Genomic DNA, 22,403 nt, shown 5'->3' with positions numbered 1-22,403 from the left:
TGCATCATTTCGCTATCTATCTAACAGGAGAAGGAGGCTGTTGAACGGAACCGATTACGTGAAAATAAAATCTGGATACGCAGGCAGAATTCGCGCCAGAAAACAGGCCCCTTGTAAAAATAAGTAAAATTTTTCTGTATAATTAGTATATAAACACGAACTGATACCGAATGGACAAGGTGAGGTGCGCCCATTTGCTTCTCAAGCACCGGGACTCGAGGAACCCAGTAAACAGGAACACGGGGGAACGCGTGACGAGGACGAAGGAGGAGGCAGTGGCGGAGCTGCGCAGCCTCCTGGAGGCTCTGAGGAAGTCAGACAGACCGGACCACGAGTTCAGGAGGCTGGCGACAGCCAAGTCCGAGTGCTCAAGCGCAAAGAACGGAGGCGACCTGGGATTTTTCGATAGAAACACCATGCAGAAGCCGTTTACGGAGGCGTCATTCAAGCTGAGAGTGAACGAAATTAGCGACCTGGTGGAAACCGATTCGGGAGTGCATCTTATTTATAGGATCTCCTAGCGCATCCTCTCAATACACCGTAATTTAGCTGACCGAGACCTATGCACATTAAATAAAATACACAAGCCTACCTAACGTTTGCAGCGATCTCCTCGGCCGTGGGCCTAACACACTTCTAAATCAGATTAATACTCCGAATAATTGAGTAAAACGAACCTTGGTGAGAATGTTGAACTTGGGACTGGAGAAGTTCCTCAGGTTCACAAAGGCGTTCTTGACAATCCTGTCCTCGAGAGAGTGGTAGGATATGCACACGAGTCTGCCGTTATGTTTCAGAAGCTGTGGAACCATGTTCAGAAGGGAGCTGAGTTCATTCAATTCATCATTGACCTTGATCCTCAGGGCCTAAATTTAATGACTCGTGGGCAGGGTACCTGAAAAACCCGAGATAGCGTCTTCATCTTATTCTTATTGAACAGGGGCAACGATGATATAATTACATTTGAGAGCATCTGGGTGGTTGTGATTTCTCCAGAGACCCTCCTTTTCTGTTAATATATTATATTGGAGTCTTATTTCGTAGAAAGTACCTCCACAATCGACTTAGCTATTGAGGTAGACCTGGGCTCCTCTCCATACTCATTCAATATCTTCTTCAGCGTAGACTCGTCACACTTGTTTATCAGCTAAACAGTGAGTAACAGGTAAGTGGGTGAGCTGGTGCGCGTACCTGATATGCCGTGTTGGCAGAAGCTTTGATGTCTATGCTGTAACTCGGGTTGAACGGGTCATTCAGAGGACTCGACATCCTCATGTCCAGCGGCCCGTCTTTCAGGTAGCTGAATCCGCGCCCAGCCTTCTCTAACTGGTGAGTAGATAGACCCAAATCTGCGATAATTCTAAAAACAAATATCTCCACAGGGCACAAACCCAGCATAGCCTTGCGTGGGAAGGTTTTGCGATTTTAAAAGGTAGAGTAGGTCCGAGAATTTACCAATGAATAGTGACAACCGTGATTCGTCTATATAGTTTTTCAGTCTTCTTTGGTTAAAATGAACCGACTCCGGGTCCCTGTCGATTGCAACAACCCTCCCCTGAGTTAATTTATTATCGTTGAGTAGCAACCTTTTTATCCAAGCGATTTAGAATCTCCTGAGTGTGGCCTCCGTAACCCAAAGTTACATCCAAATAAAGTCCTTTGGGATCAGTGATGAGGTATTCCATGGATTCACTGAGCAGAACGGGAATGTGTTCGAAATATTCGCTGCCTTCACCGTTTGATGACAGGGAAAAGTGTGTTTTTGAACCCTTGGAACACCTAGCTCCTTTAATGTTACATAAAGTCCCATGTGCTTTAAAATGAGGTGTGTTTGCGATATAAGAGAAAGAAGGATTAGAATTGAGGTTAAAAATTAAGAATACATATGTTAGAATAGTAAAATGTCTCATTCAAACATTTTATACAATAAATTATATATTAAACACCAATAAATTACAATTACAAGAAGATAACTGGGAATTAGACTAATGTGTTCCAAATTATATAATATCTATAGTCTAAATGTCGTTATTGCCGCACAGTATAATCATTAATTGTAATATAATTTTCAGATGGAAATCATCAGGAGGAAGTTTACAGTTTCAGATGTTAATTTGAATCTTATAGCAGTGGTTTTTACAAAAAATACCTATTTTTGGGTGGGAGATAACAGTTATACTTGTAAGGATCTTCAATGTTCATTTCCACTGAAAAATATCAAAGTATATACTTAAAATATAGATAAACCTTAAAATTAATCTATCCTTAATTAATGTTGATTTTCATAGGATGAAGAATCGGCAGGAACAACTCTCTTGGGGAACCTGGATTCCATATCAAATGAAATCGCAAACACACTAGGTAATTTAAATAATCCATATAAGCGATGTTTCAGCAAAAATTTACAAAAGAGGTATATTTATGAGTGTAAATATAGAAGGGCTGGATTCCTCGTTTCTGCCGGAGTTTCAAGAGAAGTTGTTTGAGCTCATATTTGAACTTTTTCCGAGAGAAAAAACCGATTCTTTCGTCTCGGAAACAACTTGTAAATAATAAAGTTTAGTCTATAATGTAGTTTTTTAATTCATTGTAATTAATTTAACTTCTACACACATAATATATACTTATCTGTCTATAAGTGAGTTCAGATTAATTTATAACCAAGGATATTCCATTTAAATATAATTTAAAGTTAAATTAGAAAATTATAATAAAAAATATGTTTATATAGTAAAAACACAAACACTAATCATATATGTGGTAACATCACAATAACAAAAGAATTTTCATAAAAAAATATGTTGTATTTTAATGAAATTATAAGATAATAGTGGTTAAAAAAAACTGTGTTTATTTAGAATTTACACATTATATAAATCTACTAGAGATTTTGGTTTTTTCATAATAAACTGTAGATTAATTTGTTTTTTATCAAATCAATGTAGAATTAATTTAATAAAAAGTTCAATTAACATTAAACAATTCAACTCTAATGTTATTGAAAGGGATGAAACGCGGTGTAGAAAAAATTGATAATTCGGAACCGACATCAAATGACAACCAGGCCGAGCCGAACACATCAAATGAACAATATAACCCGTTGTTCTCAGCCAAAAGTAAACTTAGCGCATCGATGTATGACGCGGAATCGCAGAGCAGTGAGCAGTCAATGTATGAAGATTTTGGGGAATTTGACCCCTCAAACTTTAGGCTGACTCCACATACAACAATATCGCCAAAAAGAGAAGCGTGCCTGTCAAGCGAATTTAAATCGGTAGATAGCTACGATTCATTTACAGTATTGTCAATAGAAGACTCTGAAGATTTCATGGACGACAAGGATGTTAATAAGTATAAGTTGGAAGAGGATTTGGTAGTGGACAATAGCGACGACGAAAATGTACAAGTAATTGAAACTATCAGCAGAGAACATGAGAATGTGAGGGAGACTGAAGTAGATAATGAGAAAAGTAAAATGAATGTAAGAGTATCTGATGAAAAAAAGAAAGGAAATTTAAGGGAACAGGTGTTAATTGACTTGGAGACAGATAAAAAAGAAGAGATCAATGAAGTAACAGCAGGAAGTGTTAGTTTCGATATTAGGAAGAGTTGTCGTTTAAGGGACAAATCAATAGGGAAGATGACAAGCGGAACGGATAGCAGAGAAGATAGAGATAATTTGGATAGCCGAAGAATAATAAAGTATTTTAAGCACGAAAAGGTAAGTGAAGTGTGCAAAAGACTTAAGGAGGACCTGATAGGAACGAGAGGACAGAACCCAGAAGACTTCCCACTATCGGACGAGTTGCCCTTCTCAGAAAGAGTGTACAACTATATATCGGATCTGAAGGCATACTCGACAATAAGCAGCAACGAAGCAAACTACTCGAGGTTGTCATCAGTAGACTTTAGAGCACTGCAGACGACGGACACGTCAGACACTATGGGAGCAGACGAGAGAGCAAGGGACTTTGAAAAGGAGCTAGAACCACAAGAAGAGGAACAACCACAATCATCACAAGTATCAAACGAAGAAACGGAGGAAAAAAAGGCTTTAAAGGAAGTTGAAACACACAACTTAAATAAAGAGAAACCAGAAATATTTGGGGAAGATGACCACAAAGAAGACACGAATCAACAGTACGAACACGGAGAGGATAGGAATAAAGAGAATGAACGAGGAGAAGTTGAGGTCATAGGCATTGAGATGGGATACGATGAACGAGAAAGAGATAATGTAATAGGACTGGACTTCAGAGCCAATAGCGTGCAAGAAAATGAAACATCGGAAGATAAACAAGAATACGCACAGGACGAACCGAATTCACAAACAAGTTTTAAAGAAAGAAGCTTTGAAATGGATCTTAAATCATTGCAGTATCCAACGAAAAGGCCACTAGTGAGTCAAGAAGAAGGGTTTGGTAGAGAGATGATGAGTGAATATGAGTTAAACAGAGACCAGTACAAAAAACAAAAACAACAGCCACAATTGCAACATTTACAGCAACTGGAGCCACAATTACAACAAATGAATTACGACAAAGATGATAAACTGGTAGATCTGAGTAAAAGTATGAATAAAGATCACGTAGATCACACGAAAACTATGGGAAGATATAGTCGATTAGAAAAGGTAAATGAAGCGGGGGATGTGACATATATGGGAAAAGTAGATGGGACTAATGGATTAGACTACGTAAACAGGGTGGATGGTGTCGGTGAAGTGAGTTACCAAGGAACCACGAGTAAAAACGGCGGAGTAAAGTACGTGAATAGAGGCTATCATGCGAGTAGAGTAACACAAGATGGAAACTTCAATGAGTTGACCAGATTAGGTAGCCTAGAAGAATTTATTGGTTTTGAAAGACTTGCTAGTTTAGATGATAACGCAAGTTTGGAGAAGAGCAAAATTGCTGAAAAAGTAGGTAGTTTCGGAAGCCTGAATGGTTTTGAGAAGCTAAAAAGCCTGGATAATGTGAACAGTTTAGACAGACTTAATAGTTTGGACAGACTAAACAGTCTAGAAAGAATTGACAGTTTCGACAGATTGAACAATTTAGAAAGAATTAATAGTTTGGATAGACTTAAGGTTGGAAACAAAACAAATACGTTGCAAAATGTGAACCGTATGCACAACGTGGCAACTGCACAAAATTCTGACGGTGTACAAGCAGATGCAAGTAAAAGTAAATATACTAATAATGAAAGAGTTAATGCAGAGAATGAAGTCAGTTACGAGGATAAAACGACGACAGACCGGTTAGTAGATGAAAGTACGAGTAAGCTAGTAAGTACGAAGAGAGGAGTGGGAGGAGAAGAGTGTGAAAGTTGGGAAGGCCTGGATTGTATGCCGTCAAGTCACGGAGTAAACCTGGTGTATAGCTGCCTGAGAAGCATCAAGATCGTGGTGGGAGATAACCTGCACGAATACGACGCGTACACAGGAACGAAGAAGTACATGAAAGAGTTCATAGAACTGCTGAGAAGAGGAAACGAAGAGGAAAGGAAACTGAGAGTCGAGTTCATAGCCTTGGAAAAAAACGATTACAGCCTGGAGGCAACAAGAAACAGTTACCTGAGTCTGATGAAGGAAAACGGAAGACTGAAGGGGCTGCTGAGTTACTATAAAAATTACGAAAAATTACAGAGAGACACAATTAAGCTGAAGAGCGATAACATAGCAGTGACGAGAAGCGAGATACTGAGTAAGCTGAGCCAGTTCCAGGAAGTGAGTAAGCTGGCGGAAAAAAATGAGAGGATGCTGGCAGCAGAGAGGAGTCTGCTGAGCGTGTACGACCAGACAGGGTTCTTCATCCTGCCGCTGCAAAACGAAGGATTCCACAACTTCGCATACGTAATCAACTATAACTACTACACGCAACACGTGAGGAGCGTAGGAAAGGGGAGAGAAAAAAGAGGAACGAGAGAAGAAAGGTACAGAGAAGAGGGAGCAGGGAAGAAAGATAGCTTTGCACAGAGAGACGAGAAGGCGAGAGGAGAGCTGAGAGCAGAAATGCTGGAAAAACTGAGAGTCCTGGAAAGTTTGCCGTACAAGCCGAAAAAAGTCGACCCCGACCTGGAGTTGAAAGTGTTCATGTACTTTGAAAGTTGCACAACAACGTCCTCAGATCAGTACATGCTGATGGGATCGAACACGTCAAACAGCAGCAGAAGTAACTACGACTTGTTTGGAGGAAGTAAGACATTAAGTAACGGAGACAGCAAGGAAGGAGGGAAGGGAGGAAGAGGAGGCATGGCTAACGGAACCAGCAGAGTGGCGGGAAAAGTAATAGGAGTGGAAGGTGGCGGGAGCACAAGGAACGAGTTCAAGGAAATTAACGTAAACATAGACAAGAACATGAATATCGACCTGTACACGCTTAAAAATGAACTTAAATTGGTGCTGTACTCACCAATACACAAGGACTCAGCGTACTACAGATTTAAGCACGACCTGGTGGTGTACTTCAACAGCACCCTTAACACGCTCTTCAGCGAGTACCTGGAGGATCAGAATGAAACGCTCCAGCTGAAGGAAGTGCTGAGTCAAGTCGTGGAGTTGACTAAAGACCTCAACGTGAGGTTCGTGTACTACTTGAGGCAGTTCAGAGACCTGGTCAACATGTCGACTAACTACAATTACGCACGCGAGAACGAGCAACAGCGTAAGCACAAGGATGACCAACACCAGCAAAATCACAAACAACATAAACAGCAGAACAAAGATCAGTTTACAGAGCACAGCGCAAACAATACAGTGAGTGAGCAAAAGCAAGGCGAAGAGCACGGCGAGCATGGAGGGAGCAGTGTGAGCAGACTGAACGGAGAAAACAAGAAAAACAAGGTCCTGAGGCTAATGCTGACCTTTAAAGACAACATGCCGTGCCTGTGGTGCAACGTCAGCTTCAACTTTAACCACAGGTACGCGAGGAGCCATAAACAGTCACTCTACAGCAGCGTGACCAGGGAAAGAGGAGCCGGCAGGGAAAACCTAGTGAGCTCAGTGCAGTTCGAGTTCGTCCACTCACTAAACAAGGGGTTCCTGAGCAGATACAAGGAGCCCCTGCTGCAAATGAACAGGGCGCTGGCCTGCGCGGAGGACGGCAACGTGGCGGACCACGTGCTAACAGCGCTAAGTTCACAGCGCTTCCACATGTAAACGGCAAGTAATGTAAAGTAGAATAACGAGAGCGGTGATACAATAATTGCACAAGTACATGGCGAGATACATATATATTGGAAATGGCGAACGAGAAATGGCCAGAGTCAGGAAACACATGAAAGTTGCGTAAGCGGATGTGTGTTACTCAAGTACTACACAGCCGGCAAATAAGTAAGAATAATTCGATAATTAAATATCAGTTTTATCCAACATAAGTACTGCTGGCGGATTGAATATGAAAAAACGAAAATGAAGATAGAGAAAAAAAGATAACGAAGATAGAGAAAAAAAGATGGAAAGGAAACAAGTTTTAAAGTTACATGTGCCTGGCAAAAATCGGTAAAAGAATGGAACGAGTTGATATGAAGAGATGTAAAAGGGAAACTTCGGAAAGCACTGTCCATGGATATAAGGTGTATAGTAAAGGGATTCCAACATAGTTTGTCTATGCCCTGTAATACACCTACAATTAAAGTCCATTTTCAGTCAAAAATCAACACCATAAACCCATAGAATTATTCCTTGATATCGCTGAAATAATATTACAATATTATACAAATGTGTGTAGTTACCTGATGTCGCGGAATCTTGTTCTAATATCAGGCCCTATACATAAAACCTTATTTTTTTATTCTTATATAAAAGATACTATACATATTATTTATTGGCCTAATTTAATTTTAAATATAAAAATAAATACAAAATACATTAATTATATATTATTTTTGGTAATATAAATTGTACCACAAAATTATATAATTAATAATTATTCTAATAAGGTTAAATGGGCCATTGATTTGAATAAAGTAAGAATTTAACTCATATCTACAGTATTTAAAATTTATTTACAACATTCACTTTTATCACATTCAGCCATTTATCTATAACACACAAAGTCACATATTATTAACTTTTAAATAATATACTCATCACAAAGTAGTGACATAATGTATGAAATCAATAAGATAACACTTTGCAGCTATTCTAAAATCTACATATTCTTAAATATTGCACACATTCATACACACACAGGCATTGGCATTTATACTCAGGAAACGTCTGAAGGCATTTGTCATCGATTAAAGGTGTATAGTAAAGAGATTTCAAGGTTCCATTAAAGGACTTATAATTTAAAAGCACTTATGGATGGGGATTTTGTCGGTAGCTGAGCACTTTGGCACTGTCTTTCTAGGCTCCTAGGGCCAATACGATCACCCAGGACATATATTATTAGACATCCGATATAATTTAGAGGCTCAATCTAATTATTCTGGCAATGCAAGAGCAATCTTGCGTATTAATAATGAAGAAATTCTATAACCGTCATACATGGGCAGAAACACCATGAAGTTATCGACGTCTGGAGATGGCCCTGACCAACTCTTTTGGCAGAGTGAGGTCTATCAAAAGTCATATTTTAAAAATGTTAAGAATAAGGAATTTGGCTACTACAACGATTCCAGCGTTTTCAGGTATTTGTTCTACCACTGGGTTCATAGGTGGGCCAACTACTTTGCAACCCGCAACGTTGAACCTTACAAGCTCCCTCCCGTCATTGTATCGGACCAAATACTCAAATATCAGCCAATTTTTTCAAAACACGTGAGCGATGGAATAGTCAGGCTTGATTCTTATTTGACAGCTCGATCCCAGTCCACGGGCGCCAATGTCAAGAAGCCGTACAGATCAATACTATTAAGAGCATTGGTGCTCACCTTGTGGAAAAGGACGCTGTTCTTGTTTATTGCGCTGATAGGTTTCAACCTCTTGAGTATGAGTATTTCAATCCTTGTTGAAAAAACACTCACATTCCTAGGCGAGAAGTCGTTGAATTTCGTTAAGACGTTCTTTTTGCTTTTGTCCATACTTCTATGTCAGATAGTAGAAGGGCTGGTTCTCGAAAACATCAACTTCTACATGAATAGGCTGATGTGTATCGTTCTCTACCTCTTTTCCATCTCCACATGTATGCATTCCGTATGCCACAGGAGGAAATATTTCAATAATATAAATGGTTTTAATACCTTGAACGTTTGCAATCAGGTACTGCACAGTTGTTCGCCAGATTCCGAGTGTTCTAAAAATCCACTGTATTGCCAAGCACTACGATACCAAAACCACGAGATTACTCCCAAAATATTCAATTTGGATTTCAATGATTGCTTTTTCATAGGGTCATCAATCCAGGCAATTAAACAGATAACAGAATTTTTGACTAATTTCATTTATGGAGCCTACCTGGTCTCAAGGCACGTGAAGGCCAATTTGTGGCTCTTGTACCTTATGGGAGTTATATTTCTGGTAACCATGTTTGTAACTGAATCCTTAAACGCCTATATATACAAATTCGTTCTGTACTTGAGGGATTACAAGGTAACAAAGTACAACGACGTTTTACTATCCCTGGACAAAATTAAGAAAACCTATTATGATGACATCGCCATCAACACTATAACTCAAGCCAGAAACAACGAACTATCTTTACTTTTCCTCAACATGTTTTTGACATTTTTTAATATGACTGTCAACACCTGTTGCGCTAATGTTTCCTTCTATATTATCAAGAGATCTTTTGTAAGGTCTGTTGATAATGTCTCCCTCGTTACTGATATTAACACTGCGGCATTCATGGTAACGTTTTACATATTCTTAAGAATGATCTCTATAATGTTTTTGATACCAAGAGCAATCAAAATATGTGGAATGGCTTATGCGTCCTTCAGAAGATTGGATAAGTTTTTCGCTGGCTGTTCACCTAATTTCTATGCTACTGACACTAGATTCACAGGTTCTAACAATGTAGCCTCAATCGTAACCGAAATAACCAATCAAATTCCGAGTGGTGTTGTCGTCTACTACAAGGACGCCACGTTCACATGGGTCAATTCGAGGGAGGAGCTGCTAAATAAGAACTATGAACCGTTATTGAACAACATCAACTTTGAGCTGAAACGTGGTGAGATGGCAGTTGTCACAGGCTCAAAAGGTGCTGGCAAATCAAATTTTATCAAATCAATGCTTGGTGAGATGACCCTGGTTGGGGGCTCTATGGCCGTTGTACCATTACACACATCTATGCCAATATTCTATGCTTCACAGGATATATTCTTGCAACATGGTACCATTAGATCCAACATTACATTTGGTCATAAATTTGAAGAGGATGTATACAATGCTGTGCTGGCGGCAGTTGAACTTGAACATGACATATCAACCTGGGAGAAGGGCGACCTCAGAGTAGTGTCAGAAAATGCACACTCACTCAGTGGAGGTCAGAGAGTGAGAATGGAAATGGCTCGTGCAGTATATGCTTATCTCGTATTCCACAAAGTCAACAAACAGTACAACAACAGCAAGTGTTCGTTCCTGATGTGCTTGGACGCATCGTTCCATGGTCTAGATCCTTACGTATCCAAAAACATTTTCAATAACCTGTTTAACCTTAAAACAGGGTTACTGTCAAAGAATGATCTGTCAGTTGTTTTAACGTCATCAAAACAAACACTCGAAATATGTTCAAGGTTGCCTTACCTGGGTGAGGTACCTAATCCTCCAATTTACAACGTCAAAAACAATAAGTTGAAATTCCATTCCTACCTACATGACTTCATTAAAGTTAACAAACCAGTTAACAATGAGGATTACAAATACTTTTCAACCAAGACAACCGGCCCATGTGAAATGAACTATCTAACTGCCGATATGCTGAGTCTGTGTTCATCTGATGCCACTACGAGGCAGGGTAGAATGGAAGTGACCAAGGAAAAATACAGCAAGTCGTTTAAGTCGTATGCTAAGGACGAATTGGCAGGTACTAAATTTAATCCCTATCTAGTTTTCATGAAGCCTGCAGTTTTATCTTTCCTCTTATACATATTCCTTACTGTCTCATTATCCGTGTTGGAAAACGTGAAGATGGTTTTGTCAACCAGATTATCAGATTACATAAGTGATAATATTAATAAGCACAAAGATGGCGAATTTGTTGATTTATCTGAAATTAAAACGCGAGCAAACACCTCATTGAGAACAATAACAATATTTGTGGCAGTAATCATTCTAGTGTCTTTTATTGCTACTTTATTTGTTACAGCAGGCTCGTTCATTTCATCTCGCAAGCTTCACGAATATTCACTTAAATCGGTTTTCACTCATAGTTCATCGGTATTAAAGGTAAAGAAGCAAATCACTCAAGTTATAACATTCCTTTCATGTGATCTTAGTATGACTGATGACGGTACCGGGTTATTAGTGTCTTTATTGTTATTTGCATCAATTCAGACAATTATCAATATAGTTACACTGCTTTATTTAATTCCCATTTCGATCCCTTTTGTGGTTGTGATTCTGGCCTCTGCGTATTTTGGTATTGTAAGAAAATACGTGACTTCCATGAGCCGAATTAACTTCGCGTACTTTGAATCCCGCTACCACGTCAACGCCGTACTCGAGGATGCAATCTCGGGACCATCTGTTACTAGAAGTTATAACAAATTAAAGGATATCGAGACTGCATTTTATGAACATAGGGAGTATTATGCTAGATCCAAATTTATGCTAAACTTCATAATTTCTTGGGGAACAGTATCGCTGAACTGGATACTATCTTTGATTACTTTGACTGTACTCGTTGTTCCCAAAATTCTGGATAAATATACTAAATATAAGATGAAAGTAGGACACTTCGGATTGGCTTTGTCACTATGCGTTGCTGCAACAAAATCGTTCACATTTTTCTCGATGGTATATTCAATTGCAGAAGTGTTCCTAGTTTCAGTTGTTAGATTTCAGTACTTTATTCCTCCGCTTAAAAGACTCGTGTTTGACAAATGCATCAACACCCATGAGGAAGATGTCGTTAATCCAATCGATAAAAGCCTTACTAGTGACGACAGGAAACGCTTGTTAAAAAGAAGGGCAATCGAGTTCAAAGCTGATAACAAGAAGTTCTATGGATTGAGAAGACTTTTCTACCATCCTAGACTATCCATTGTCGACTCTACCCTCTTCTTACCTCCTGAACACAAAGGTGTTGAGTTGAAGGAAGTTTGTGTGTATACTTCGCCTGACCTTAGCACCGAATCTATGATCCTGAAAAACATCACTGCGTCAGCAAATAAATCTGACGTCATAGGTATGGTTGGTAGAACAGGTGCTGGTAAAACCACTCTCTTGTCAGTGTTGCAGAACATAGTTTCACATAGAGATGGTCAGGTTTTATTAGACGGTACCGATTTGAATAAAATACCCAAGGTAATTCTCAGACAAATAGTTGGTGTGCTACCTCAACTTCCATTTGTATTTAGAGGATGGACTGTGCGTAGATTCCTTGATCCTAGAAGATTGTTTACTGACGATGACATCAACCAAGCTCTTGATAATTGTGGTCTCCTGAAGTTTGTCAATGGCCTTCCTGGTGGAAAGAAATTAAATACTGTGTTATTGAGGGAGCGTTTGGGGTTATCCAACTATGATAGATATGCACATGATAAGAGAACCGTGTCAGATCATGACAGTGAGATGTCGCTATCCAATACCCAACTCAGGACATTGTCGTTGGCTAGACTCGTGCTATACAGGCATTTCTTTAGAGTAATCGTGGTAGACGAGCCTCCGGAAGAGGACTTGGCCGAAGAAGCAACCAGCAAAGATGATCTTGGAATACCAATATACGAGTTAGTTAAGACTTATTTCCAACATTGTACCACGTTTGTCACGGCGCATAACGCACACGTCCTGAAATCATGTACATCTGTATGGGTGGTACACGACGGTTCCATAGTGAGGACTTGTAAAACTAGTGATATCGCAGCAAATGAATCAATTGCAAAAATTATTGAAGAAAACTTTAACCAATCATAATTCTCTAATTTAATGCGGTTACTTATATTATACAAATGTGTGTAGTTACTTGATGTCACGGAATCTCGTTCTAATATCAGGCCCTATAGTCGATGTGTGTCTGTTAAAATGGAGCGGATTTCTATATTCTCGATTTAGTTATATGACAATTTACTTAAGGCTCTGATTTACCCATTTTTATGCTTTCTTCTACCGGATATCTATGTCTTTGAATGAAATTCCTCTCCTCTCGTTTTTTCACCTTTTTTCAGCAATATACATCATTTCCGCCTTTTAAGTCTTACCAATAAACAAATTGAATCATACATGAATAAAGATAAGTAACACAAATGATAAACAAACAATCATATAAAATATATTATGTGATTGGAGGACCAAAGTTGGAATAGTCAGGGGGACCTAGGGAGAAGATAGGCGTACATGAAGTTGGCGTCTGGAGTCTGAAGCATCTCCACGTAGGAGTCGTTGGGCGGCACAATGTACACGTCGTAGGGGCCCTGCTGCACGAGCGCAACGCGGTTCTTGGAGATGAGGTAGTCGCACAGGGAGTCGTACTTATCGCTGTCGTCCTTCGAGTCTGCGCCGAGCTGCCAGAGCGAGAGCTCGCTGGACTTGGCGAGGCAGTTCTTGAGCCTCTCGGGGTTCGCGCGCTGGTTGACGTCGAGCATCTCGGGCAGCTTCGAGTCGTAGTCTCCGCGGACGAACGCGCAGCTGACCCTGCAGATGTACTTGCCGCGCTTGAGCAGCTTGCTGTATATCATCTCACGCTTCCCGCCTTCCGCGGGACTCTCGGGCGGCGGCCGCTCTGGGGAGCGCGGCTTGAACGGCTCTGCGTCGATCGGCGCGTCGACTTCAGGGCCTGGGCCGACACCCTTCTGCCCCCCCAACTTGGCGCCAGGCTGCTCCAGGTAGCTGTCCCTGGCGCCAGGGTCCCTGTAGGGATGCACCGAGTCGTTTGGGTGGCCTTTTGGTCCTTTCCACGGCTCGTCCCGCCTCATCCTGTCGTAGTTCCTGATTGTGCGTCCGAAGCGGTCCACACGTTCCTTATTGATGGGGTACCTCTGCCTGAATCGGTTGAATTCTCGGTCTCTGTCTCTGCCATACCCTTCTCTAAGGTCCCTGCTGTCTCTGTTGTCCCTGCTATCTCTGCCTTCTCTGTAGCTATCCCTGTATGAATCCCTGGGGTATGGCTCTCTTGCGTAGTGGTCCCGCGAGTGTGAATCTCGCCCGTAGTTATCTCTCGGGTATGCTTCTCTGTTGTATTCGGATCTTCCATATGTATCTCTGCCAAAGTTGTCTCTGTAGGGCCTTCTTTCGAAGCGCGGCGTGTCTCTTCTTCTAAAGTCCTGGGGCTCTGGCCTTACTGTCCTCTGCCTCTTCGACTGCGGCTCTGACATAAAGTTTGAAATATCGTTTGACTTGAGCAGTCTATCGATAACCTCCTGGGAGTCTGCTCTTCTCTTTATTGCGTTGAGCAGCTTCTGGCCCAGGACGAAGCTGTTTTCCGTCTTCCCGCTGAAGTCCACATTCAGCACATCTGTATCCTTCTCCAGCGGATACAGCTCTGCTTCTAGGTCCACTCTCTCCGGGGCTCCCGGGTTGTTTCTCGAGTTTGTGTAGCTCGACACCTTGATGACCCTCTTAGGTGAGAGAGTGTTCAGGAAGTTGTATATTCTCGTGGTTATATCCTTGTTCTGGAAGGTCACGAATATGCAGCCCGCGTCGTACACCAGCTTAAAGTTTTTAACCACTCCGAGGCTGTTGAAGAAGCCGTACACGTCATCTTCGCTCTTAAAGTACCCGCAGAACTCGTGGACGTTGCTTATCCAGAGACTCTCCGTGGCGCTGAGGGGACACGAGTACTTGAGAACGAGGTCCTTCACGTTGTCCGGGTCCTCTGCCTCCATGTTCCCCTGTTCCCTTTTGTAGTTTATCAGGTGGTTCAGCTTGTTAAAAAAGCCTGATCCGTCCCTGTTTTTTTCAAACACTACGTGCAGCCACTTCCTGTCCTCCAGGGACTCGCTATCGGGACGACTCGCGTAGTTGTACGGCAACTTCACTATCTGGTACGTGTACGAGTTATTCGTGAACCTCGACAGGAAGTCGTAGACGCTCTCCGAGTTCTCCATAATATCTTCTTTCAGGTTTCCTATTAGAATATATCTGGTTGTGATCCCCAGTTTCTGGTACACTCTGTCGAATGCCACTTGGTTTTCAAAGAAGCTCTTCGTCTCGTCCCACTTGGACTTGCCTGTGCCTGGGACCAGGTTCATCTTATTGTAGAACTCAAGCAGCAGCTGCTGCAGCGTCACGTTCAGCAGCTTGTACTTGTTGAATATCAACTTTCCTTTGTCCTGCGGCAGACGCGTGTACGTCTTGTTTGGCGGCGGAGGCACGTGTGGAAAGAAGTTGTTCCTGTTTTGGAAATTGTTTGGCATTCTGTTATAGTTTCCCGGCGGCTGTGCCATTGGCGGGTATGCTGGCGGCGGAACGTAGTTGTTTGCGAAAATGTCCCTGGCGTATAGTGCCTGCAGTCTGCGATTGTATAACTTTATGTTGTCGAGTCTGCTCTTCGCCTCTGCGGCTATTCTCTGAGACCTGAAGAAGACCTTGACTTGCGTTTTACTTATCAGCGTCACGCTCGTCACCAACTTTGAATCCTTGAACAGGCTCAGTACTCTGCTGCTATCCAGTTCTGGTGGCAAGTTAACCAACAAAAGCACGCTGCTTTCTGGGTTTAGTTCCGGGAGGCGCTCAAATGGCACTTCGTCTTCCCTTATAGCTCCTTCTTCCTCGTCTTCTTCCTTCTCTTCAAGTTCCGACGAAAGCTGCACTAATGCGTTCAACAGGTCTCCCATTTCCAGCAGTAAATCGTCAGTCTGCTCCTCTTCTTCAAATTGCTGTTCTTGCTGCTGTAACACTCCAGGGTCCTCTTCAATACTCAAGTCTACATTTACGACATCCATATATGCTTCATTATCATCGTTAGGGAGTTCTTCCTCGGATTTTTGTGCTTCAGAGTCCGTTGGTTGTCCGAAAGGGTCCATTTGTCCTTCCACGTCCACTTCCAAGCCCTTTTCCTCTGACTCTTCCTCCAGTTTTACACCCAGTTCTGTTTCATCCACGCCAACCTTTTCTTCAACTTCTAAATTCTCTTCGGGTGTAGCTTCGACTTTTTTTTCTATATTAAATGTTAGTTTAAAAAAATCTAGAAAGTCATTGATATAACTTACCCTTTTTGGTTCCTCTCTTAGTTTTTTTCGGAGGCATTTTACGATATTTAATTTTTTAATTACTTCAACGTTACATATGTCAAAATAATAACATTATAATCACCACCAATACCCAAAAAATCTTAAAAAATACGAGAAAGGTGGTTTTTATAACTAAAACAAATTTGTTTTATAATTTAAAGAGTGCGTTTTAACGGAAGATTCGAAAACATAAGTATATAAATACTATAAATATAAAAAATACATCAAACTACGAAATGATTCCAATTTACTAAAAATTTAAGTTTTACTAGTAAATTGAACTACAAATTAGATAAACTTAATGCAAAAACAATAAGGAATCAACTAATTCTTTGTATGGAAGGGGATAACCATACCCCATGATACAACGATCACTAAATTAACTACTACACACCTCAAAAATACAGGTCAAAAACATACACATAGATATACTTTTCTATATTTTAACATATTTTTAAAGAATATATCAAATGGACACCGATTTTACCGATATCGATGTCGTTTCTGAACTAAAACGCCTTTCTATTGGAAATAAATACAGTGAAATCACAGATCTTCTTAGAGAAAACTTTTATGTAAGTTTTGAAGTTTGGAATTTACACACATTTTAGCAATTCAATAAAGAGCCTACTAAATTAATCGCAATATTGACCATAAGAATATACTATAACTTACACCTCAAGGTAGTAAACCAGAAAACAATTGTGAGTTTAGAATTTTAACGACATCGACTCGGATTTTGAACTGATAGAATCGATTTTTAAGAATAAACTAAACCATAAGTTTCCATACACAAGGTAGACTGAAGAGAACACACAGATTATTTTAGAGGCTCAAGATGCCCATTTAGCACATTTTTAATATACGCATACTACCCACATCTTAGGGGAATGAGCATCTTATCTCTTGAAAGATTACACAAGTTACTAAATCAAGTGACAAGAGAATTGAACGATAAGGTGGAAGGTACACAAGCATTTAGCCCAGATTCTAAAGATAAATCGGAAAAAGGAGAGAATTCAAAGAATATAACAACAGATATTGGGGATCTATTGGACTTGTCAGACGAAAAGAGCAATCAAAAGATTGAAAAGCAACAAGAACAAAATGAAAAACAACAACAGAATGTAGATTATATCTGTAAAAATAAACAGGAAAATATTTATAAAGGACACGAAAACAGTGTAAATAAAATAATAATTACAGTGTTGTTGATATCAGACGTACTGCTATCACTGTTAAGGCCGATGGTAAGAAATAAAATAATAGAAAATTTTAGGAAGCAATAAAAATACTGACCACAGTAAATCTGAAATATGACCCAAGTAACATATCAACGAATGTGGTACTGTCTTTAATATACAGGAAGGTAATTTTTTAAGACTGAAAAAAAGTGTAGCTGGGATATCTAGAGGACTCAGAGAGGCACATGAAAACGTTTAGAGACGATGAAAACGAAAACTACTACAAAGGGATTCTAAAAATCATTGAAAAAGACTACGAAGGAGCAGTGGAAAAATTCCAAACGGTAAAATATCTGGAAGCAATACAACGCTCTAAGAAGCCACTCAAGGACCACGAACGGGTCTTCATAAACAACCTGGCAGTGGCAACGCTGTATGCCAAAAAGTCACAGGAGGCAAAAAGAATATTTTTTCAACATAAGCTGGACAAAGAGGTGAGTTTTTATAATATTAGTAAAAAAATGTCAACTGTTCAAAGAATTGTAGGGATTGCAGGCCCATAGGGGCATATCCTCGAACGCTGATGTACTAAAAGAGCTGTCAATATATGATTAAATAATTTAATCGCGATTTTAAATAAAAGTATATAGTGTTTGTATCTTTAAAATTAATTTTGTAAACAATTAAAAGCTAGTTTTAGCCAAGTATTTTAGACAGTAAGTGTGTATAAAATTCACTATTGCACATTTGAATTCCAACGCAAAAATTAAACATTTCATTAAAAAATAGGTGAATAACAAATACGTAAAGTAAATAAAAACGTAGAGCACTAAAAATCATATGCACAATGTCAGTGAAAACGTCCTGCAACAACGTATTCAGCCTGTTCAACTCCTGCTGTGCGTCAGGAAATACAACAAAACAAGAAGGAACAGAAGAGGATTTTGATGGTACGAACAACCATAGTATAGCAGATAAGCACTAAAATGGAATAACGATTTCAGATAATTAGATATGTGAGTCACATATTAACCCCCAAAGGCAACAAATAATAAAATAATGTAGAACAAAATTTTAAACAAAAATTAGAACAAAATTTGGACGTAATAGTATTGCTTGAGGTAAGTGTAAGGCCACAAATCCATGATAATAAATACACACACCAGTCGCTAATCGCCCTTCAGGATGGAACAAAATTATCTTGTACACTACACGTAAACTGTGAAACGAGTTTAGTTAGAATAGCCTGCGATAAACAGGTATGTTTTAGCCCAAAAATGATGAGAAGAATTGAAACACTATTTCAATCCATAAACTAACATTAATTTAGGTCAGAGAAATAGATTTCGGATCCGTAAAAAAGATTCTTCACACCAAAGATGAGTTGAGCAGAATCCAGACGAACGGAAACACGATGAATTTCAACACTACTGTGGCGTTCCATTTACTTGAAAATGGAAACTGTATCCCAGTTAGTTTCAGCAACACCCACGAGAAAAAAATGTTTTTAAATATTCTGGGTCCATTTATTCCAACTTAATCTGATTAACACCATACTACCGCCTCATTCCAAATTTTAATCTACTTTTGTACTACACATTTGTAATTATTAGAGTTAAACCCAATTAATTTTAAAGACATGAATAATTTACACCTATTTATCGTACTGATATGATGTATGGCTTCTTTTATGTGCCCAGGCTATTTACTGGCTTTGGAAGGATTTTAAATACACAAAGAGCCTTTTTTTCTGGTATATAAACCCATATTATAATAATTCATGTAGGTCTATCAAATAAAAGTTGTGGAATCAAGAATCCTTACTATCGCAAGAAGGGACTTTGGGAGTATGTTTTGTTTTAGCCCAAATTGCACATTAAACTACAGATGGCGCAAAAAGCTGATCCACCGCCTTAACAGAAACAGATACAGACGTAAATTCATCACACCGAAAAGGGTCGACAAGGAAGAATTGCCAGTACATGAAATTGATATCTGACTGATTCTTCAGATTAAATCAAAAGAATTTGCCAGAGTATGGGACTTTAAAGTGGAAGAACTGCCAATAAGTCTGAAAAGATTGAAGCTGTACTCTAAGCTGGTTAGAAATAAGTGCATAACTGATGTTTAGTTGACGAATTTACACCTCCAGGACGCAATAGATTGGCTCACAGCCTTCCCAAACATTAAAACAAACAGAATATTAAACTCAGTAAGGCATTGGGATTTATATTTATTTACACACATAAAATTTTTAAGGTTAAATAAAATAAATAGATGAGTGAATCGCAAAAGAAGATATACGAAGAGCACGGCGGAGATCCGAGTAGGCTGTACATAGACAACATAATAATAAACTACTCGCGTCCGATTAAGCAGTTAAAACACCATGCATTGGGTAAGTTTAATTAAAATACCTAGGTTAAATGGCGAAATAATGAGAAATGAATATTGACATTAGGGAATTTTGGGATAATGTGCACGTGGAGAAATACGCTCAAGTACAAAATACGAGAAATGCCAATGAACGAGTTCTACCAGAAAATATTCATACTGGGAAAGGTGAGCTGTTAGGAAACCTATGCAACAAGCAGATTCCAAACACATTGACCTAACAATGTTGAAATTAGGTGCCCAAGAGCATGAGCTCGGAGATGAGGAACGCAATATACGACAAGAGGGTCGATTCACAAAACATCGCAGCCTGGTTCCCGTACCTGACTGCACACTCACGGTTTATATTTCGCAAAGTACTATATATTACTGTTGACCTAGATATCCAGATAAAGCCTTAAGCTAATAACTACTAACAGAATTTGCGATTTTTGAACAAGATAGGGAAGTTTGACTACTACAACCACAGGAAGTTAGTTTGAAAACCATCAACAGGTTTTTAGGGACTGGATTAACCAATACAACGACAACCTAGACAGGTACGCAGTGCTGCAAGTGTGCAACTTAAGGGACTGCCGAGTCCAATTCACTCGATAAATAAATTTACAGGAGGCTGAACACTTTAAAGTCGCTGAGGCCAACCCAGCACTAAGTTACAACAAAATATGAAACTGTATTTGTTTGCTACATACATATACACACGTACACGTACCAACGTATATATTAGATAAGTGGACATATGTGGACACTTACACGCCCAGGTAAACACACAAATACGTGCAAACATGTTAAACAGGTGGGCGTGGATACAGGTAGTGTACGATATTAGGAAACATACTGACTGATACTGTCGTAGTCGAATTCAAACAAGTTGCCTATAAAATTTATATGAGAAGCGATAAGGGGAAATAGGCAGCGAATTAAAGTGAATGGAGACCAACCGTGGATTGACACTGACGCCTTTAGGTTATCGGGGTCAGCTGAGACCAGTGTACCTATCAGCCCCTTGTTTTTGCCAGACAATATCTTAACTCTATTCTTCTCCTTCTGTTAAATAGATTAGTGGGAGTTGCCATAATAGACTAGTAACTACTGAGTGAAGAGTAAAGGTAACAAGACCTACTGGAATTACAGTTTCCAGGTATTTATCCTGAATCTGAAAAGTGCCGTTGGTATACTCCAATGTGGCCACGTTGCTAAAAACTCGGTAAATGGCCTGGAACTTACTTGGAAACGCGTATCACTTTGAACTTTTGCTTATACATTTCATGGGACTTTAAAATTACCTTGACCATTATGTCATTGCACAGCCAGGTGTCAGGTTCCTCCGACTCTTTGGAACTGCCGCTGTCTGACCTCCGATACCCGTCCTTGTCCTGCTCGTACCTATTGCGATTGTGCTTAGATCTTTTTTGAGTGTACTCCATTAGCAACTCAAGTTCCGACTTCCTCTTTTCCCTGCTCTTGTCGTCGCCATCTCTGGAGTGCGTACGGCCGTCTCTTTCGGAATCACCCCTCTTACTGTGGCCTTCTTTGTCGCGGTCTTGGTTCTTACCTAAGGCTGTTAACAGAAAGATCAAACGTACTTCTGTGGTAAAACTCCTTAAACACGTTTACTCCCCTATTTGTGTGGTCACTGGTTGCAGTCGTATTCACGTTCGTGGTTATTACGATTTTTTCATTTGGGTCCTTCATTAGCGGTGTGTATTCGTCCTGGTCTTCAAACTCTCCGCGGTCCCTCGCCTCCTCTATCAGCTTCTGTATCAGCTTGTAGTGCTTCTCCTCGAGGGTTACTTCTCTTTTAAACCGGGCCCTTTCGTCCTCCTCGCGCTTCAGCTTTTCCTGGTCTATGTACTCGATGTACCAGCCCTTCGGGGTGTGCTCCACCTTGCACTTCCCGCTGCGGCCCAAATAAAGAACAAACTCCGATAGAGTCACCCAGACTGTGGCGTTCATGTGCACGTGCTGCTTGTCGCTAATCAGCTCCTGGTAAACGCTATTCGCCAGAATCTTCGTCTTACAATACCTATGAATGACACATTAAATGCAACGATGGCCACATATTCTAATACATAGCTACTGTTCAACCTCGTCCTCATCAATTTCATAAACTCGTTTTCAAACGTTCGCGAAAATCCGTCCATAAAACGGCCCGAATTTTGGCAGAACACCTGCATCATCCTCTGATGCCCCTCGGAAAGGCGATGGCACTAAATAGGCGTGATTAAGGCAACGTATAAAGAATAAAATATGGTTTTATGACTCACCTTAAACCCGTTTTCATCTCTACACTGTTTTTCACACATTTGGCAGTACCATTTTAATTTTTGAAGCCCTTTTGACTTCATTTTGTTTGCAAGCCATTTCTGGCTGCCTACTTCTGCCCTCGGCATTTTATATAAAGAAAATAATCCGATATAATTTATAAATTTGTTAAAAATGGCAATTCAGAGTATTACCAGAAACAATATATTACAATTTAAAACTAAAACAAAATAAAACATAATAAAAAACAATTTTCAATTAATTAAACAAAATATATTACAG

General features: G+C 39.9%; 9 protein-coding genes across 9 annotated transcripts; 6 read left to right on the top strand and 3 right to left on the bottom strand.

Moving 5' to 3' along the window:
- Nucleotides 1-170: 170 nt before the first annotated feature.
- Nucleotides 171-521, top strand: TOT_010000107 (peptidylprolyl isomerase; the record flags this gene model as incomplete). The annotated part of the gene is made up of 1 exon (XM_009690645.1): nucleotides 171-521. The coding sequence occupies one exon, from the start codon at nucleotides 171-173 to the stop codon at nucleotides 519-521; it is 351 nt and encodes a 116-aa protein (XP_009688940.1).
- TOT_010000106 (S-adenosyl-methyltransferase) lies at nucleotides 518-1,910 on the bottom strand (the record flags this gene model as incomplete). Its single annotated transcript, XM_009690644.1, has 8 exons — nucleotides 518-560; nucleotides 593-636; nucleotides 678-866; nucleotides 896-1,009; nucleotides 1,052-1,147; nucleotides 1,192-1,360; nucleotides 1,392-1,555; nucleotides 1,587-1,910. 8 exons carry the CDS (start codon nucleotides 1,908-1,910, stop codon nucleotides 518-520), a joined length of 1,143 nt encoding a protein of 380 aa, XP_009688939.1.
- Nucleotides 1,911-2,072: 162 nt separating this feature from the next.
- TOT_010000105 (conserved hypothetical protein) lies at nucleotides 2,073-7,159 on the top strand (the record flags this gene model as incomplete). The annotated part of the gene is made up of 7 exons (XM_009690643.1): nucleotides 2,073-2,222; nucleotides 2,289-2,361; nucleotides 2,396-2,545; nucleotides 2,964-3,400; nucleotides 3,437-4,192; nucleotides 4,955-6,665; nucleotides 6,801-7,159. The coding sequence occupies 7 exons, from the start codon at nucleotides 2,073-2,075 to the stop codon at nucleotides 7,157-7,159; spliced, it is 3,636 nt and encodes a 1,211-aa protein (XP_009688938.1).
- Nucleotides 7,160-8,491: 1,332 nt separating this feature from the next.
- On the top strand, nucleotides 8,492-13,024 carry TOT_010000104 (uncharacterized protein; the record flags this gene model as incomplete). Its single annotated transcript, XM_009690642.1, has 1 exon — nucleotides 8,492-13,024. The coding sequence occupies one exon, from the start codon at nucleotides 8,492-8,494 to the stop codon at nucleotides 13,022-13,024; it is 4,533 nt and encodes a 1,510-aa protein (XP_009688937.1).
- A 389-nt stretch (nucleotides 13,025-13,413) lies between these two features.
- Nucleotides 13,414-16,294, bottom strand: TOT_010000103 (uncharacterized protein; the record flags this gene model as incomplete). Its single annotated transcript, XM_009690641.1, has 3 exons — nucleotides 13,414-14,214; nucleotides 14,389-16,205; nucleotides 16,258-16,294. The coding sequence occupies 3 exons, from the start codon at nucleotides 16,292-16,294 to the stop codon at nucleotides 13,414-13,416; spliced, it is 2,655 nt and encodes an 884-aa protein (XP_009688936.1).
- Nucleotides 16,295-16,748: 454 nt separating this feature from the next.
- On the top strand, nucleotides 16,749-18,077 carry TOT_010000102 (conserved hypothetical protein; the record flags this gene model as incomplete). The annotated part of the gene is made up of 8 exons (XM_009690640.1): nucleotides 16,749-16,853; nucleotides 16,890-16,961; nucleotides 16,993-17,075; nucleotides 17,108-17,244; nucleotides 17,410-17,528; nucleotides 17,558-17,647; nucleotides 17,678-17,956; nucleotides 18,009-18,077. 8 exons carry the CDS (start codon nucleotides 16,749-16,751, stop codon nucleotides 18,075-18,077), a joined length of 954 nt encoding a protein of 317 aa, XP_009688935.1.
- A 232-nt stretch (nucleotides 18,078-18,309) lies between these two features.
- On the top strand, nucleotides 18,310-19,002 carry TOT_010000101 (conserved hypothetical protein; the record flags this gene model as incomplete). Its single annotated transcript, XM_009690639.1, has 4 exons — nucleotides 18,310-18,412; nucleotides 18,528-18,583; nucleotides 18,647-18,721; nucleotides 18,793-19,002. The coding sequence occupies 4 exons, from the start codon at nucleotides 18,310-18,312 to the stop codon at nucleotides 19,000-19,002; spliced, it is 444 nt and encodes a 147-aa protein (XP_009688934.1).
- A 131-nt stretch (nucleotides 19,003-19,133) lies between these two features.
- Nucleotides 19,134-20,257, top strand: TOT_010000100 (uncharacterized protein; the record flags this gene model as incomplete). The annotated part of the gene is made up of 8 exons (XM_009690638.1): nucleotides 19,134-19,215; nucleotides 19,249-19,309; nucleotides 19,350-19,440; nucleotides 19,474-19,563; nucleotides 19,594-19,674; nucleotides 19,740-19,860; nucleotides 19,924-20,024; nucleotides 20,093-20,257. 8 exons carry the CDS (start codon nucleotides 19,134-19,136, stop codon nucleotides 20,255-20,257), a joined length of 792 nt encoding a protein of 263 aa, XP_009688933.1.
- Nucleotides 20,258-20,681: 424 nt separating this feature from the next.
- Nucleotides 20,682-22,249, bottom strand: TOT_010000099 (uncharacterized protein; the record flags this gene model as incomplete). Its single annotated transcript, XM_009690637.1, has 8 exons — nucleotides 20,682-20,731; nucleotides 20,798-20,903; nucleotides 20,980-21,052; nucleotides 21,084-21,203; nucleotides 21,243-21,411; nucleotides 21,443-21,882; nucleotides 21,945-22,066; nucleotides 22,124-22,249. The coding sequence occupies 8 exons, from the start codon at nucleotides 22,247-22,249 to the stop codon at nucleotides 20,682-20,684; spliced, it is 1,206 nt and encodes a 401-aa protein (XP_009688932.1).
- Between the last annotated feature and the right edge of the window lie 154 nt (nucleotides 22,250-22,403).

The sequence above is a fragment of the Theileria orientalis genome, chromosome 1, assembly GCF_000740895.1.
Source record: "Theileria orientalis strain Shintoku DNA, chromosome 1, complete genome".
In the NCBI taxonomy this organism is placed as follows: Eukaryota; Apicomplexa; class Aconoidasida; order Piroplasmida; family Theileriidae; genus Theileria; species Theileria orientalis.
This window is presented reverse-complemented; position numbering and strand designations above follow the sequence as displayed.